The sequence below is a fragment of the Euprymna scolopes genome, chromosome 41 (assembly GCF_053919585.1).
Source record: "Euprymna scolopes isolate OS-2025 chromosome 41, ASM5391958v1, whole genome shotgun sequence".
Taxonomy (NCBI): Eukaryota; Metazoa; Mollusca; class Cephalopoda; order Sepiida; family Sepiolidae; genus Euprymna; species Euprymna scolopes.
Window position 1 is genome coordinate 42,368,631 of NC_136522.1, and position 18,268 is coordinate 42,386,898.

The following is an 18,268-nucleotide window of genomic DNA, read 5'->3' on the forward strand; positions in this document are numbered from 1 at the left end:
CTTAGACAAACTCATTTTTTGCCATAAGTAGACCCAACGCTTTTGTGCATGTCTGTCACATGCATGTTTGTCTCTAAAAATGAAGACCTACTTAAGAGTTTACCTTTAGTATTCCACGTACACGCATGCACACACATACATATAATCAATATTTAGTTTTTATTGTTCAAAGGCTTACTTAAAATGACTGATTTGAACAATAATCCTATATGCGTATGTATGTGCATTTTCTCCTAATTCCAGGATAACCAGATTGATGAAACTCGGGTACCTCGAAGAGATTAAAAATAAAATAATTAATATTAGCTCCTGTAAAATCCACGATCGGACACTCTGGTGTTTTTTATTATTATTTTCTTTTTACTTTATTTTATTGAACTTGTGATACAGGATTGTTTGTTTGTGTGTGTGTGTGTGTGTGTGTGTGTGTGTGTGTGTGTGTGTGTAAATACTATATAATAAAAAACTAGTATTCCCTAATTATTTCGTTCTTCCCGTCCAATTTTTACTTACAACCTCCCTAACTCTCAAACCCATGATATTTCATCTCAAGTATTTTGAAAGTATCTTAAACGAAATATTATTCTTTCCTCCTATTTTGAATATAAATAATTTTTACAGCCATAAAAAAAATAGATACGAAAAAAAAAAAAAAAAAGCAATGGAATGATTTTTTTTTCACCTGCCCACCAGGTGTCGCCCTGTCAAAACAACCTTCAACTTTGTGTTTAAAAAAAAAAGAAAAGAGGAGAAACTTTTATTATTACTTTTTAGTTTCTTATCAATTGAAATTAAATTGATAAAATGATGGTGCGTTTAAATTTACTTTTAATCTTTGTCCAGTTTTTACTCGTTCAAAAAGGTGAGTTAATTGATTTTGTTTACATACATAATGACACACCTGTGGAATTTATGGAGAAGAAAGTGTGTTAAGTATTATTAACTCCAAATATAATTAAATATTTAATCTTTGTTTAAAAAAATTTTAGTTAAAAAAAATGCCAGGAAAAATTGTTTAATGCTATGTTTTTCATTAAACGTGACACTTTGACCATCCGTAGATTTAGTGAATTTTAAAAAAGTTTAAACGGAATTTCGGTGTTCATTGTCGCATAAACTTTGTTCTTTATTATCCTTCAAACTGGGAAGCGATCTCAACTCCAGGAGAAACATGGCTAATAAATTAAATGGTGCTTATGCACTTATGTCACCGTGCTATTTAAAAAAAAAAATAATAGTATTTTTAAATTAAATTCAAGTTTACGATCTTTTAAATTGTTAGGCACAGAATAATTACAAAACATTCTCCCCTCTCCATGTTAAGAATGGCTTTCTAAATAATAGCGTTAACATAAATACATAAGTACTAATTAAATATGCATTAAACATATTAAAAACAAAGCAAACAATCTTATTTTATATTTTCACAATATGTATAAAAAATAAACAAACCTGAGTAGGTTCGTTTATTTTTATGCGTCATCATTAAATCTATCGTTTATTTTTATGCGTCATCATAAAAAAAAAAAAAAAAAAAAATGCTGCTAATGCACTTACTGATCCGCACTATTTTTTAAATCGTATTTCCAAGTTTAATTAAAGTTTTTTTTTTATTCAATTGTAAGGTTAAAGTACAGAATAGGTACAAAACACCCTCCCCATGTTAAGAATGGCTTTTTAAATAACGTTATTATTTCAGCACGGATACCAAAAAAAATATAATTAATAAAGCGGAGGTACTCTTTATTTTTATGAGGTTGAGATGAAACTGTATTTTCTCACCAAGAAAACCGATCATGTGTCTAACTGTATGTAGTGAGGCCAGGTTGTCCAACCCGCAAAGGGTGTTTATTCCAAAAGGCGTTCTTAACATGGGGAGGTTGAGAATAAGAAAATGCCTTTCGGAATAAACACCGTTTGCGGGTTGGACAACCAGTGTACATTGATCGAGGATCTTTCAAATATTTAGTTTGAATTTACTAATGCTATGTCTCGGCGAATGAATCCGTTTTATTTTTCTTTTCGAAACGATTGTTTTGTTTTTTGTTGACCATGTTTGTATTTTTATGCTTTTGCAGAAGGGTTGGGTGGTGATACTGCAAATGGAGGACAAGAGGTCGATGAAATGTTTCTTTGTTTTTATTCTGTGTGTGTGTGTGCGGTCGGGGGCGGGTCTGGACAGTGGTAGGATTCCCGTGTGATGATCCACCTTATGATCACACTTAATCTGATGGTGAAAATAAAATACTTCAGTATTAATTGCTTTTAGAGTTGCCAAAAGCAAAATTTTGTGCACGTTGATGTACTTTATAGTCGTTGAATGAAGTCAAATACTTAACTTCTGATGAATGTTTCTGTTGTCTTTCTTAACCACTAAGTTAAAAAGGAGGACCCACAGTTAAGGGTGTCCTCCCCTCCTTTCTTAGCTGTGACTCCTGACTTGAAAAGGATATTGACGATGGTTGCGTCTTTGGAAATGTACCGAGACCTCTACACTGACAATAATATTGGCAAATGAGAAAAATGAACCGAAATGCATTTACTGAGAAAAGTGTTTATATATCGGACGGTTACATATTCATATCACGTTGGAGAGTCACCAAAATAAAATTTATTATAAACATGGAGGGGGGGGGGTAGTATTTCCTTTTGACCACTTTACTCAGTAATAGAACCAAAACCAGCACATATGTAGCATGATTCCTGGCTTTGCTAGAGGTCCCTTTTGGAGTGTCTTTGAATAAAACCAACGATCACACCTGTTTAATATAAATATTAGGTTAAAAGTTATTGTTGTAGTGAAGGAAGAAAATGAATGAATGGATGGATGGACGGAGATATATATATATATATATATATATATATATATATATAAAACAGACCTGCATAAAAAATGAAACGTTGAAAGGATAGATGGGTCACACGTAACAAATGCCACTTAAAATAGCTTGTGGTTAAATTAGTCAAGTCTCAATTGTTAGATTTGACACACTGCTGCCAAAATTTCTTAGTTTAAAAACTCAACTCTCTGCTATTACTCTCTCAACTTCAAAAGCACTTCTGCTGATCGAACTCATTTCTTCAAAATCCAACTCCAAAATGAACACCCCTCTCTGAAAAATCAGGCCTCTTTTATCTCCAACCAGGAGCATCTCATTTGCATATCAGGTGGTAACATTGCAGGCATATAAAGAGATAAGGCTGCGGACATTTTTCTTTTTTCTCCATTCATTTTTGGTCCACTCAGATTTGTACAAGTTGCACAAAGCAGGTTTGTAACAACATTTTAAACATTTTAGATCAGAAATATTTTATGAATGAGAATATGAAAGTTTATAAGAAAACATTTTTATATAAGAAATAAAATTTAAAAATTATTTTCCTGTTTGTAAATGTTCATAGACAAAATGTTCATTGTCTGACGATGTGCATAGTTTAGTATTCGACAGCATATTGTCAGATTAGAGCCTCAAGTAGCAAATAGGAATAAAGAATTTGGATGATTTGTATTGAGTTTGCAGTAATTTCTGCGACTGAATAATATTATCCAAATTTTTTAGGTAGATTTTACTTTTGCGTATCAGATAAAGATACACCCAGAAGAAACCGTAAACGTGTCTAAGATTGTCATCATTTCTTTAGTTTTATTTGAATTCCATTAAATGCAGTTTGGTTTGAAAAACACTGTTGCTACATTTCAGTGATATATGGATGAAATATATTTCAAATTAGATTGGATGTTTATCTTGAGGTTAAATTGATTTTGGACAAAGTATGGAATGCGGATCACAAGCAAAAAAAAAAAAAAAAAAAAAAAAAAAACGCAAAAAAATAAAAAGGACCCATCAGTCGTGAATTTCTTTTTAGTGAACAAAAATGAAGTTTCTCAACTTGACGATTCATAATAGTTTCGTAATTTGCAATTGTATTCTGAGTATTGCTCTCACTGAGTATTGAATCTTCAATCTCCAGAAGAGTATCACTTACAGGTGAATTTTACAAAGTACTGTATCCACTATGCCATGGATCCTTGTGGAAAATTCTTGCATGAATTTTTGGACCCTTAACATTATCATTGTTTATAGATGTACAATTATTTATTATATATTTGTACAATTATTTATTATATATTTGTACAATTATTTATTATATATTTGTACAATTATTTATTATATATTTGTACAAATTATTTATTATATATTTGTACAAATTATTTATCACTACACTTTACTACAGATTACTGCATGCATATTTACATATTCGAAATTCTGTGCTTGATTCTGTGCTGAGCATGCGCGTGAGTGCACAAGCATCAGTCAGACCTACCTGCGGTGAAAAGCGATTTCAGTACTTTTCGATTACAAATCAAGTCTACTAATGAACTACACCCATCTTACACCAAAGCAACGATTTAGTTTCGCCCAATGGCTATAAAAAACAAGCCAACAAGTGATTCAGGGTTGAAATACACTCCTGATAACGTGTCTGGCGTTATTGCATTTCGTATCATGGCGTCTCGATTCGGCGAGATTGTTCAGTGTTGCTTGGGAACGTGTGTGTTGATTCAATGACATTGTTCGTGGTGTGGCAGTCCATATATATATATATATTATTATTTTTTTATTTATTTTTTTTTTTTGCGCTTTCTCTCTCTCTCTCTCTTGTGTAGTGACAAGCTATTTCGGCCATCATGGCCTTCGATCCGAGCTAATACCTGTATTTGATGGTAGTGAACCTGGACAGTCAGAAGTGGAGTGGTTGGAGAAAGCTGAACTAATATGTCAGCTGAGCGGAGTGAAGCACATCAAGTGTATCATTCCGATGCGCTTGTCGGGCGGCGCATATGCTATGTACCAGCAATTAATTGATGAAAAGTGGGCCGATTTTGAGTGTATAAAGAAAACTCTGTACACAGCGTTTGTTTTGGATCTTTTCGCTGCATGGAAGCAGTTTGCAGCACGCCGCCTCCAACCAAGTGAAACACTCAATGTATTTTTGGCAGAACTACACAGGCTTGCAGTCCTGTTTAACGGCGTATCAGATCAATGCCTTCAATGTGCATTCATTGCTGGATTGCTGGAGCATGCGGAAGACTTGTTACGAGCATCCTCACGGATGGAAAACCTAGATCTATCACACGTTCTGGTGCACACTCATGCTATTTTAAAGAACTACACAGGAGTTCGACAGCAAGCTGCATTAGCTGTACGGTCAACACAAATTACATCTAAGGAAACGGACACTTCACGGCGGTGTTACAAGTGTAATGGACTCCTAGAGCAAGTGATTGTCTACTGGATAGTGCGATGGGAAGAGATGTTAGTGTCAATCCTCGACAACCTATCACGTGTTACCCATGTAAGCGGCGAGGGCACAGTGCTAGATTTTGTCCGGGAAACGAGCATGGGGACAAGAATCTCATCTCCCAAACTGGTGTAAATGGCGCATTGCCGGTTATCACTGTTCACATCAATGGACTACCGCATATAGCTGTAGTAGATACTGCATGCACACAGTCACTGGTCCGCAAGTCGTGTTGCAAGGAATGGACAAGGAAAATGACCCCAGTGCTCTCAGAAGATGGAAGCACACTTAGCTGCTGTAGAATAAGAATGGTGTAAGTGAACCTTGGTGCAACGCAGAGCATTAGCCTAGAAGTCTAGTTGTGGATGGATATTTACTGGGATTTGATTTATTGCTTGGGTTCGACACAATCCAGCAACTGGGAAGAGTAGCTGTGTCTAGTGAAGGTGAGGTGACCTTTCCACATTTCAGCAAGACCAATTTTGCTGCTATAACTTTACCAAGCCTGACTTCTCCGCAGAGTATGTACAGAACATTTGAAAGTGGGCCACATCGTGGAAATGGGCTGGCAACAAACCTCCACTTATGTTGAGAAATAGACTTGCAGAGTATCTAGCCCCAACACCAACTCGTAAGGAATATGATGGTGAACTGCAGATGTGGATTGATAATGGTTGGCTACTGCCATGTCCTGAGGATGAGCTTGGCTCCCCAAAAATGTCTAATTCCTCTCATGGCTGTTGTGCAGGAGAACAAACAGAAAGTGTGGCTTGTTATGGATTATCGGGAGCTAAATAAGTATGTGGATGTTCATACGGCCAACGCGGATGTTTGCTTACAAAAATTGAAGGAATGGCGACAACAGGGACCAAACGTTACAGTATTGGATCTACGCCGAGCTTATTTGCAAGTACATGTTGACAAATCTTTGTGGCCGTTCCAAAGAGTAGAGATCAAGGGACAGCGATATTGTCTCACCCATCTCGGATTTGGGCTTAACGTTGCTCCTTTAATAATGCAGGCCATTGTTAATACCATCCTCAGCCAGGAAACGCGGCTATGTCTTCGTATATTGACAATATTTTTGTGAACGAAAGTATGTATTCTGCAACTCGTGTTAAGAAACATTTGGAGAAGTTTGGTCTGGAAAGTAAGACTGGGCTCACGCATATTGGGATTATGTGTCCAGGAGGAGCACGGAAAATTGTTTGGCGATGTGGAAGTGACCTCCCAGCAGTGCCTGATAGACTTACTTGCCAAATTCTATTTTCAGTGTTCGGGAAACTGACTGGTCATTTTCCAGTGTGTGGCTGATTATGCGTCGCCACAGCATTTGTAAAATGAAGAGCAAATATGACGACTAGATGGGATGATGAAATGCGCGATCCTATTTTAGCACAGATGATCAAAGGCATTTGTTTGAGAGCAACCCAGAACGATCAAGTGAAAAGTGACTGGTGTGTCTGTGGAGAAGATGTTACAGTGTGGGTGGACGCTAGTTCCATTGCTACAGGCGTGGTTGTGGAAAACAATGGTTCCGTGGCAGAGGATGCAAGCTAGCTCTGAGCAGTGCATGAAGATAAACACACAAATTTAGCTGAGCTTGATGCTGTGCTGCGAGGCGTCAACCTTGCATTACAGTTGAAAGCCAAAACCATACATCTACGAATGGACTCTGCCTGTGTATATTGGTGGATAACTGACATCGAGACAGACGAGTGCACACCAAAGCAGCTTTGGAAATGTTAATTAGGCGTTGCCTCTCCACGCTCCGAGATTTGGCCTCGGAATGTGCACTAACAATTGATGTAAGGCTCATTAAGTCTCATGATAAGAGCTGACCAACTTACTCGAGTACCACAGCGGTGGTTAAATGAGATCTGTAAAGTGACAGGACCCATAGAACTTGTGTATGCTATGGTTGCTGAACATGAACACGTGTCTCAGATACAGACAATTCATCGGTCTAGTGGACATCCTGGTGTGAAAAGGACATGGTACTTTGTTAAGTTAGTAAATTCACTAATAACTAAAACTGAAGTGTGGTCGGTGGTTGGGGATTGTAAAGAATGCCAATCTATAGATCCAGCTCCGGTGCATTGGATGCCAGGTAGGCTTGATGTCCCGGAAACCTGGAGGGTTGCTATAGATATAACCCATTTCAGCTCTCAGTTGTATTTAATATTGATACACTGTGGCCCTAGCCATTTTGCCATTTGGAGGCAATTGAACCGACAGGATTCTGCTAGCATCATTAAACAGTTGCAAATTATTTTCTGTGAAAGGGGGCCGCCAACCAAATTGTTCACAGATAATGCCGCAGTATTTTGTGGAAAGATATTTGCTAACTTTACACAGATGTGGGGCATGCACATTCGATTTTGGTGCACCCATGTACCTTCTGGAAACGGAATAATTGAGAGGTCTCATCGCACAATAAAGCGCATTGCGGTAAGAACAAAGTACACGATCTTAGAAGCAATCTTAGAATCACGCCTAAGGACAAAACGGCCATGACAGCACCTGCGAATGTACTATACAATTATAAGATCCGTGTCAAGGATATCGATAAAGTGATGCCCGAGATTAGAGTTGGTAATCCATGCAAGGAGGGAGATGCAGTTTGGATGAAGATCCACGGGGAAGATGCACAACACAGTTTGGCACAGGAACAGTGAGAAAAATAAATAGCTAACACTCTATCTCAGTTGATGGAACACCACGTCAGATAAAGGATGTGTGCCTAGCATGCCTACATAATTGCATAATCAGTGATAAACTCACCTCATCAGATGACAAAGCCCTACTGCTGTATGAACAATCAGATGAAGAATGCTCCTCAAAAGATGACGCACCCAATGATCCAGAGCCGGGAGAATTTAATGATGTGGTAGACACAGGTATCACTGAAGAAGCTCCTGGGCCTTTACCCTTAAGACTAAGTACCAGGAGGAAATGGCCTGCCCAGCATTGTCATTTGTGTGATCTCAAGATCAGGGAGGAGTGTGCCGAACATGCGGCACACTCCTACCTGTCGGCCTACCTGTGGTGAAAAGTGAACCCAGTACTTTTCGATTACAAATCAAGTCTACTAATGAACTTCGCCCATCTTACCCCAAAGTGACAATTTAGTTTTGCCCAATGACTATAATAAACAAGTCAATATGTGATTCGGGGTTGAAATACATTCCTCTGATAACGTGTCTGGCGTTATTGCATTTCGTATTGTGGCATGTCGATTCGGCGAGATTGTTCACTGTTGCTTAGGAACATGCCGATTCAATGACATTGTTCATGGTGTGGCATGTCCATTCGGCGGTGGTGTTTGGAATTGCATGGAGGAATTTGTTAAGGACCATACCATCACTTATGAAAAAAAAAATTATATATATATTATTATTTTTATTTATTTATTTTTTTGCACTCTCTCTTCCTCGTGTAGCGACAGATACATAAAGATGCTCATAGGTTACATCGACCAAAATGTAAAATAAAATTCAAGATGAGAACAGAAGTTAGAATAATCCAAATAATATGACAAAGAAACTTACAGAATGTAAGTTGTTTATCTAAGTCTTCCTTCTCCTATTTAGATTATAAGCTTATAAATCATTAGGTTATTGTCGCTAAGTATTTAAGTCCTTTGTGACAATAACGATTTCTGAGCTAAGAGTATATTCAGTTTAGCAGAGTTAGATTTCCTAGGCCGTCATGTTAGCTACTTTGAATAAAAGTTAAAAAACTGGAACCTTTCACAGCAATTGAAAGTTCGAAGAGTTTATGTAAGTTTTTAGGGATGATAGATTTTTACATTAAATTAAACTCCAATCTACTTTCTGTAGTGTTAGCAATGTCAATTGAAAGCTTGAACTGAATGAGAAACAGATGCTTTCCAAGCTGTAAGAACTAAATTGTCAGAAACTAGAGCATTAACCCATTCAGTTTTATGGCACTGGATTCTACCTAATCATAAATAGTTAAAATGCTGTGTGCTCAGTATAACACCAGTAGATAAGTAAAAAATAATCTTGTATCTATAGCGGTAAAAAACAAAGGTATTCATCATTTTACAGAGTGCTTTTGGCAGCTTTTTTTTCTTTTCTTTTTTCTTTATTAGCGATACATTTCATTACAGAGGGTTATCATGTAACATTGTTTTGTGATACAAAGCATTTTACAGGCAAATATTACCAAAATCTGATGGGTAGCTATTTCTCAATACTTGGTGAATATTTTCTCATATTTAATATAGCGTTCTCATCGCATTAAAGGTGATCGGTGCAGACATATGCAAACAGTTGCCGGTGATTTGACAGAAAAATCTCAAATAAGGAACCTCTAGCATTACTTAAAAACTGAGCATTGCATCTTTTTATGGAAATTGCTCCAGACAGACTAACAAGTCAAACAAGCTGGAACAAAGGAAGCAGGAAATAGATCGGACGATATTGAATAACACATGCCATAATAGCATTTATAAAAAAAGATTAGCAACATCACATCTGTGAGAGAGAGGTTGCAGAGATGAAGAAAACGGTAGAACCAATCAAATTACAGATATAGTTCAGCACCTTATCAAGAACCCTCAAATTGGACAGAGATTCATCAACCTAAATGGGACAAGTCCTCCATACATGATCTGATAGCAAATTTGTAGAGAAAAGAAGTAGCAAAAAAAAAAAGAAATGGATTTAAAATATGAACTCTGAGAAAGATTTAGTGAGAAAGAAAGACTAAGATCAGAGCCATCGATGAAAATCTCGGGAAGAAAAGAGACAAGCTTACAATTGAAAGACACAAACAGATCTTAACAGGATTAAACGTGATTGTAAGTGTGGAACCGTTCATTTAATGGTGGAAGATGCAAATATCCGAATTGAAGAATGTCTACATTGCATCCAAACAATGGTGGCGGATATCGGCAAGGAAAAAATTATTTAGAAATAAGAAAGTGTAAATCTTATTGTATGTGTATATTAACCAGTTAAGAGCAGCACAAACCCAGTAAAGAAGGGATGTGTGGAGATGTCACCGGTATCTAATAGGAGTAGTCGTAGTACAGAAAAGGCAGGGAGAAAAATCTACTTCCTCTGTAGATGTTGAGATTGTGATCGCGGTGCTCCTTGGAAATAACATAATTCGTAGACATTTATGCTGACGGTACTACCGTCTATGACTAAACGACCAAGTTCTGACTACCATCAAGACCGTAAATGACAAAATTCTCTCTGATTCTCTCTCCTCTTATCTTGAGCATGTAGTACATTGAGGAAAAAAGTGGCTGGTTACTTTTAATATATCTAAAACCAAACTTCTGTCTTTACATCATCAACATTCTGATCCCCATCTGACATCAATTGAAATGAATGCTCTCATCTTGGGGAGGCTCCATGTTTTGACAAGCTCTTGGGCTTGACCATTACTCCTGATCTGAAATGGATTCTATAGCATGTGTTTGTGCAAGTATATCTGTATGTGTTTGTACGCATATGTATTTGTGCGTCTTATATGTGTCTGTGTGTGTATATGTGTCTATATATAGAAACTAAAAAGCTAGAATAACAACTACTCAATCAGCTTAAATCTTTTTAACTTAAGATATAAATTAGGTAAATAAATATGCAATTTTGATATAACTGAAAAAAGTCAGTGATAACTTCAAATTGAAAGATATAGTTAAAAAATAAATATAAAATTGAATGACAAACGTCACATTTCATAGGTAGACTTTTTGACCAAATTCTGTTACTCCCCCTTTTTTTTCTATAGTCTAGATAGGTTTAATCTCTTGATTTATAAAATCGTTAATATTGTTCTCTGACACCTTCGTTTATTATGTGTCAACTTTCTCCCTTTTCCATTTCTCTTAGTGAATTCATACCTCCCTCTATATATTTGTTATACTCCCCCCCTTTTTCACTCCCTCTAATCCTTCTCCAAAAATATCTTTTACCTCTTCTTCAAATAAAATTTGATTTTTGTAATTAATTTTAAATCCATAAGATCTTTAACTTTGCTCCAGTCATGACTAAGTTTACCTTCTCTAAAATTGAAAATGGTCCTGAACCATTTTTAATTTCTGAATTTTTACTTTTTCTTGCCTGATGAGATCTATTATGATTGAAACGGTCTGCACATCATAGCAAGATATGAATGTATTTACATAAAGAATAATAAAAAATATATATATATATATATATATATATATATATATATATATATATATATATATATATATATATATACCACCGTTTTTTGGCAATTTTATAAGTTCCAAATCTTGGCGACTATTGATAAGAATTTAACAAATGAAGGCTCATTGAAAAGGTAATGACCTGAATTGTGTAGTGTGCTATGTGACATTTTCCCTTAAGTTTACACATTAAGGGGATCATCCATCATCCAGAGCCTATTTTTGGCATGTTTTTACACCCATGAAATGTTTCAATCATAATCATTTGTTTTCCTAGTTTTGCATATGAATTACAAAATATCTGATATTAACCCCAAACCTATTGCCTTGATGAGGGGAGACAAAAACTTGCTGCTATGGTTTCAAATTATTTGAAATAACAACAAGGGGAGAATTCCAAATTTTTCTCCTATGTTATATCTCCCTTCTTTGGTTTTCATACATAAGGTAAATTTCACAGTATATAAAGATTATTTGATACTGGAGATATTCATAATTGTACCCTCTTTCCAAAAGAGGGGAGATATTACATATGAAAAATATTTGGAATTAACTTGCTGTTATTTTAGATCATTTGAAACCATAGTGACAAGTTTTAGTTTCCTCTCATCAAACAAATGGGTTGCCACTCGAGGATAAGGGTTAAAGAGTGTACAGTAGTCAAAGGGACAACATATATTGCGACGATGTACACGCCGTTTCGATCATAATCGTTAGTAGTGGAAATTTGGTAAATTGGATTACTTAAGGGGAATGGTTCATCAGCAAATGGAAGATGTGCTATTCTAAGAAAGAGGCTTTGTTCATGGAATCTATGTTTAGGTTTAGGCACAGATAAGGAGTGGGCGAAATTATTGGTAGTTGTTTCAGCTAGATAAGTGTTTTTTGTTAAAGTTTGGCGAGGGGGGGGCGGCATAGATTGGAGCTCAGATGAAAATAATGATAAAGCAGAGACTGGCGCTCAATATCTCTTCTGTGGAAAAAAGGTTGCAGGGAAGAGAAAAGAGCATCCCCCACTAGGCTACAAAGTCTATTTTGAACTCTGTCAAGGCAGGATAAGGCTACTTCTAGTTCTGGTTGAAGCTTTTTTAACACTATAATTGGAATGTTGTCAGGGCTAGTTACTTTACTGAAATTAAAGTTTTTAATTAGCTTGGCAACATCATGCACAGATATTTTAAATGTCTGTAAAAAATAAAATAAAAATAACGAAATTGATCAATTTGATTTTTGAGAGAATATTCGAAATTGTGTTCTTGTTTATGTCAAAATTTTTAAATACTTAATACTAAATACTTAAAACATTTGTTACTTCTACAGGTTGTGGACCGTGCAGAAAGAATAAATAACTTTATTTAAAAATCCATTCTTAGTATAGTAAGGGGAGTGCTTACTTTACTATTCTGCACTTTCACATAAGTTAATAAACAAAAAATATGGTAAAAATTGAATTAACTTCTTTAATTAAATTTCTTTGTGCACGGCACATTTTACAATCTTTTAATATTAAATAAAAATGTGACTTTTAATCCATATAAAAATTTTGTATGGAAAATAAGTTAATTTAAGAATTCAGTTAACATTTAAAAAAGCTTAGTTTAAGGAATAAAAAAACTGATATTTCCTAGAATAAACAGGAATTTAATAAAAAATAATTTAAATATTACTTTTTTCAGGCTACAAATTACGATATTGAAAATTAATGTTAAAGGAAATTCTGTCAGTTAATGGGTTACACATCAAATTAGAAGTTAATTGTTTTAGGTATTGTCTGCTTAAAATATGGAATTTTTCTGTATTTAATATTTGTCTTTTTCATAATATTTCAAGCCAAGAGTAAGAATTTTATTTTTATATTTCACTTGAATAATGATTGAACAAAAATTTAAAAAGATATATATTTTTGTATTAAGTTTTTTTTTCCTATATTTTTAATATTTTATAAGACCTGTGTTTTGTATATCTGTGGCATAATTTCTCATTTTTTTATCTTTTGGTTATATTGTGATGTTCAAATCAAATTTTTTCCGTTCTATTCAGTGTAAATAAATGTTAATATGTGATTTAAGCTCTGGTCCTTCCTCTTTAATATAGAGCAAAAAAGTATGATGAATTAATTTGATTTTAATTTTATTTTTTGTTATGGATGTCGAAAATTAGTGTCATATTTATTAAAAAAAATATTCTCCCACCAAAAAGATTAAATTAACAACTAAATTAATTCACCAATACAACGATCATGCACCAAATAAAATTTCTCTTAACAATGGAAAGAGAAAATTGAAAACTTCAATCAGTTAAAAAAAATACACTTAATACATTAAAAAACGCATAGAAATATATCCAATTTAGAAACAATATATTTAATATGGGTACTTTTTCAGTTTTTTTTTTTTTTTTTTTTTTTGAAATAAAATTCAGACAGTCAAATAAAAAGTTGACAAATTATTTTTATTTGTTTTCTGTGGAAATAAAATTATCCACAAAAAAAAAAAATTTAGTAAATGCTGACTCGGTCTAGAAAGATTTCCCCTATTTTTTATTTTAAGTAAATATTTATGTATTTACTATGAATCAAATCTTTAAATTGAGAGAATTCAGACAGCCTCTGCACAAAAGAATTAAATGCCAGTAGAAATAAAATTAATCTTTTGTTTACCTTTTTATTTATTTTTGAAGAGTACCTATTTACAATGTCTCCCCACGGGACAGAGTTAGACACCAGGGTCGTTTTTTAGTGTGGAGAAAAGGTACAAAAATAAAAATTGTCTCAGTCGTGAAGAATTTCTCCTCCACTGAAAGAGAACAAGAAATAGAAGTGCCGCATCTGAAGAACAGATACTACACTTTGATCTCGGCCAAAAGGCCAAGTAGCAATATTTTATTTTTAACTAAGCCAAATTAATTTAAATTTCTAGTCAGTTATTCTTGCAACTTTATAAAAACAGAAATAACTTCTATTTTTTTTTTTTTTTTTAGTATTTCGACTTTGGTGAATTAAAAAATAAATAAAAAATATTATTGTTAAATAATATTCCGAAATAAAACAATTAAAACAATTCTGTTACTATAAACCATAAATAACATGGAGCTAATTATCAAAATAGATTTTCTTTAATGTAATAAGTAAATTAATTTACCCCTGTAACAGATTTTCTTTGAATAAGTATATATATATATATATATGGATGATAGAATAAAAGTGTATAAGGTAAGTTTTCAGTATTAAAATTAATTTGTGAAACAGTGTACCTTTTCTATCTAATAATCAAATTGTGAACAAACAAGAATACAAATTATTATCGTAGATATGTAGAGAGAGAGAGAAAACAAATAAAATGGTCACACAATTGCTTACTTTATGCTAGATTTGATAAGTTTTAGATTTTTTTTCTGAATTTAAGTTTTACAAAGTTTCCTAACTGCAACAAAATTGCCCATCTTGTATATCAAAAAAACATGGATCACTTTATGATTTTTTGCAGCCATTCCCTCCATTTACATGTTCGTATTTTGCTTCGAATGAGTCCAAGAAGTAAGAATCAAATATTTTTAATTGCTTTCTAATTAGTTGTACAATTTTAAGAACATTAATAAAAACTGGAGAGAAATGCAACGTCTTAGTATAAATCTAAAAAAAAAAATATTTGTACTTCTTGTTCGAAGCAAATTTAGTTCAGTATAAAAAATAATACAAATTAATTACAAATTATATATTTCAAAAGTTTGGTTTTCGTTCCAGCCATATCAATATTAATTCACTATTTGTTCTTATTGCTTTCTTATTCACTAGATTTTTTTTAAGACTGCTGTATACACATATTTTTTTGTCTTAATATGTACTTAGCATTTTCGATGAAAATAATCTTTCCGACTCAATTTACATCTGAGAGTTGAAATCCAATACTACATTGTAAGTTAAAGACAAATCTGCCAACCCCAACAAAACACAATGCAGCCAAGCTAACAAATTTGTAGAATCTTTGTCCCATTTGAGGGTTCTTGATAAAGTGCAGAAACGTATCTGTATCTAATTGACCACACCCTTTCTTCTTTGCAACTTTTGTCTCACAGATGTGATGTTGCTAGTCTCAGTCCTTTTTATGAATAATATTATGGCATGTTATTACATGATGAGATTACCGGATGAGTTTTGATTAAAAAGAGACAGAAAAATGAACACTTAGCAACTGCTACATATAGCCAGAACAAATCCTCAGCAGAGACATTTTCATAGTAATCACCGTTTCAATGCCTACGTTTATCAGAATGCACAAGCACACAATGTTGCAATTTGCTCATCCGCACACATGCAATAAAGGAACTACATTGTGTTCCATGCATAGTGATACACAAAGCATGCTGGAATGTTCGAGAGCGTTTCTATATAAGGATTCGCCTGCAAAAATCCAACCAGTTTCGCTTCAGATTTCTCCAGCTCAACACGTTTCTAAGAAACTCCATCCTTGTGAGACGTTAAATCATCCAACATGACTTTGCGCACGTTATGCACCAAAATTCAAACAATCCAGGATGCAATTCTACAAATAAACATCACCAGTGCCCGTGATCAACACATACGCCTATTAAGATGTAAAACAGCTTCACCAAGAATGCCGTGAAATATGCTTCTCAATTCTCATCATGGAAAGTTACCATATCGATTGGGAATTGATTCTTCTTAGACAAAGTTTATTTCGAACTACTGTTTTCTTATGCGATGAACACACACACACATTTTGCTTACATCGTTTAATAACTGTTTTCGTATGCGATGAACACACACACACATTTTGCTTACATCGTTTAATAACTGTTTTCTTATGTGATGAACACACACACACATTTTGCTTACATCGTTTAATAACTGTTTTCTCATGCGATGAACACACACACATACACACATACATTTTGCTTACATCGTTTAATAACTGTTTTCTTATATGATGAAGATGTGGAAGTTGAACACTCTCAGCCTAACTCAATTATCGCCCTTTAACTCAGAAGAGCGACCTAGCTACGTCACTTCCTGTTTCTCTTAATTCACCCTCTTTTCTGCGGAACGCTCAATCAAGATGTGATGAACCACCGCTCCGGTGGGAGCCATGAGCCACCACCGCGTCCTGACTAGACAGTCACCGCAAGTAACGTTACTTATCTCTCAATGAACTCTTATTCTTCCTATCGCTTCCTATATCTCTTTCCTGTATATATTTATGCAAATAAATTTCATTTGTTTCATTGATATATAACGGTATATTTTCGTCTTCATTATGCGACCTTTCGCCTTTTCAATTTCTCTACCATTAAATACAACCATTTCACCATTATACACATGGGGACGGGATCGTCTAAAACACGGCAGACCGTCCTGTCTCCAACAAACACACACACACATTTTGCTTACATCGTTTAATAACTGTTTTCTTATGTGATGAACACACACACACATTTTGCTTACATCGTTTAATAACTGTTTTCTTATGTAATGAACACACACACATTTTGCTTACATCGTTTAATAACTGTTTTCTTATGTGATGAACACACACACACATTTTGCTTACATCGTTTAATAACTGTTTTCTTATGTGATGAACACACACACATTTTGCTTACATCGTTTAATGACTGAACAATATAACCTGATCTTCTTTATCTGCATCTTTATCAAACTCTCAAGTTTCTATGAACAGAGCTTTCGAAATTCAGTATTGATGTGACATGGTGATGTATTCCACAGGAAGTTCTTGGAAAAAAACTGTTCATAAAATTCTGGTAATCAATATTCACACTAGGAGTTCAGGTACTCAGTTGACATGTTTTTTTTTTTGGGCGGGGGGTCTTTTTTTTTTTTTTTTTTTTTTTTTTCCTAATGGAAGATCTTGAAAGAGTTGAGTAAATGAAAGAAAACAGAGTACATAATTCGGTTAATATCAATTAAGCACTTGATGTTTTAAATATTTTCAGTGAAAATGTTTTTAGTGTTGTGTAAAAACTAGACATTGCCATACGCTGAACAAAACAAAATAATATTTTTGATGTTCTTGTAATAACAAGGGGTTCATTAGCTGAGTCATTAGAGAAAGTCTGGATCGATTAATTAAGATCCATGAGTTTCAGGAGTCAGGAAAATCATATTCCAAACTTCTCTGCTCATTTTATCTATGATGATTCATTGAAAGTTGTTTATGAGATTTAATGTTCATTTGATTTTAGATTACTTAGATATTTCAGAGGGAAGAGTGAAAATCTATATAATACTAAAAGTCTATGGATCTTGTATGTTTGCAATCAGATTTCCGGTTTTCAACATCCGGTTGCGCATGCGTAAATAGCAACGTCTTCAATCCGTTATTCCAATTCCGGAATTTTTATATCGCTTTTAATACAAACAATTTCATTTAATTTGATCAAATAGTTATTTATATATACAAATAATACATAGATTCATAGATAATTATAATATATATTATAAAATCTATTTATCTATGAATCTATTAATAATATGAAATATTACCCTATACAATTTATGGAAAGAAAACACCTCTCACTTTCCCTCTAATAGATTTCAACACTCCTACTCCCTCTGTTTTCGTTACGTACGCGAGAAATAGTTACGTGTATGTGTGAGAGAGAGAGAAAAAGAGAGCGATGTAAAACTGGATAGAGTTATCCCCCTTAACTAATGCAGACCTTTTTACTAGAGGGCGTTATTACAAAAAAATTTCTTTTTCTTCTTCCCATGTTTTTTAAAGTCGTCTGCTTACA

General features: G+C 34.1%; 1 protein-coding gene and 1 pseudogene across 1 annotated transcript in view; one reads left to right on the plus strand and one right to left on the minus strand.

Moving 5' to 3' along the window:
• The first annotated feature begins 517 nt into the window (after window positions 1-517).
• Window positions 518-18,268, plus strand: part of LOC145266484 (uncharacterized) — a 61,723-nt gene continuing 43,972 nt past the window's right edge. The window contains exon 1 of the mRNA XM_080122201.1: window positions 518-862. Within this exon, the coding sequence (XP_079978327.1) occupies window positions 805-862 (58 nt within the window). The 5' untranslated portion in view covers window positions 518-804. The remainder of the gene's footprint in view (window positions 863-18,268) is intronic.
• LOC145266809 (U2 spliceosomal RNA) lies at window positions 14,243-14,375 on the minus strand (annotated as a pseudogene).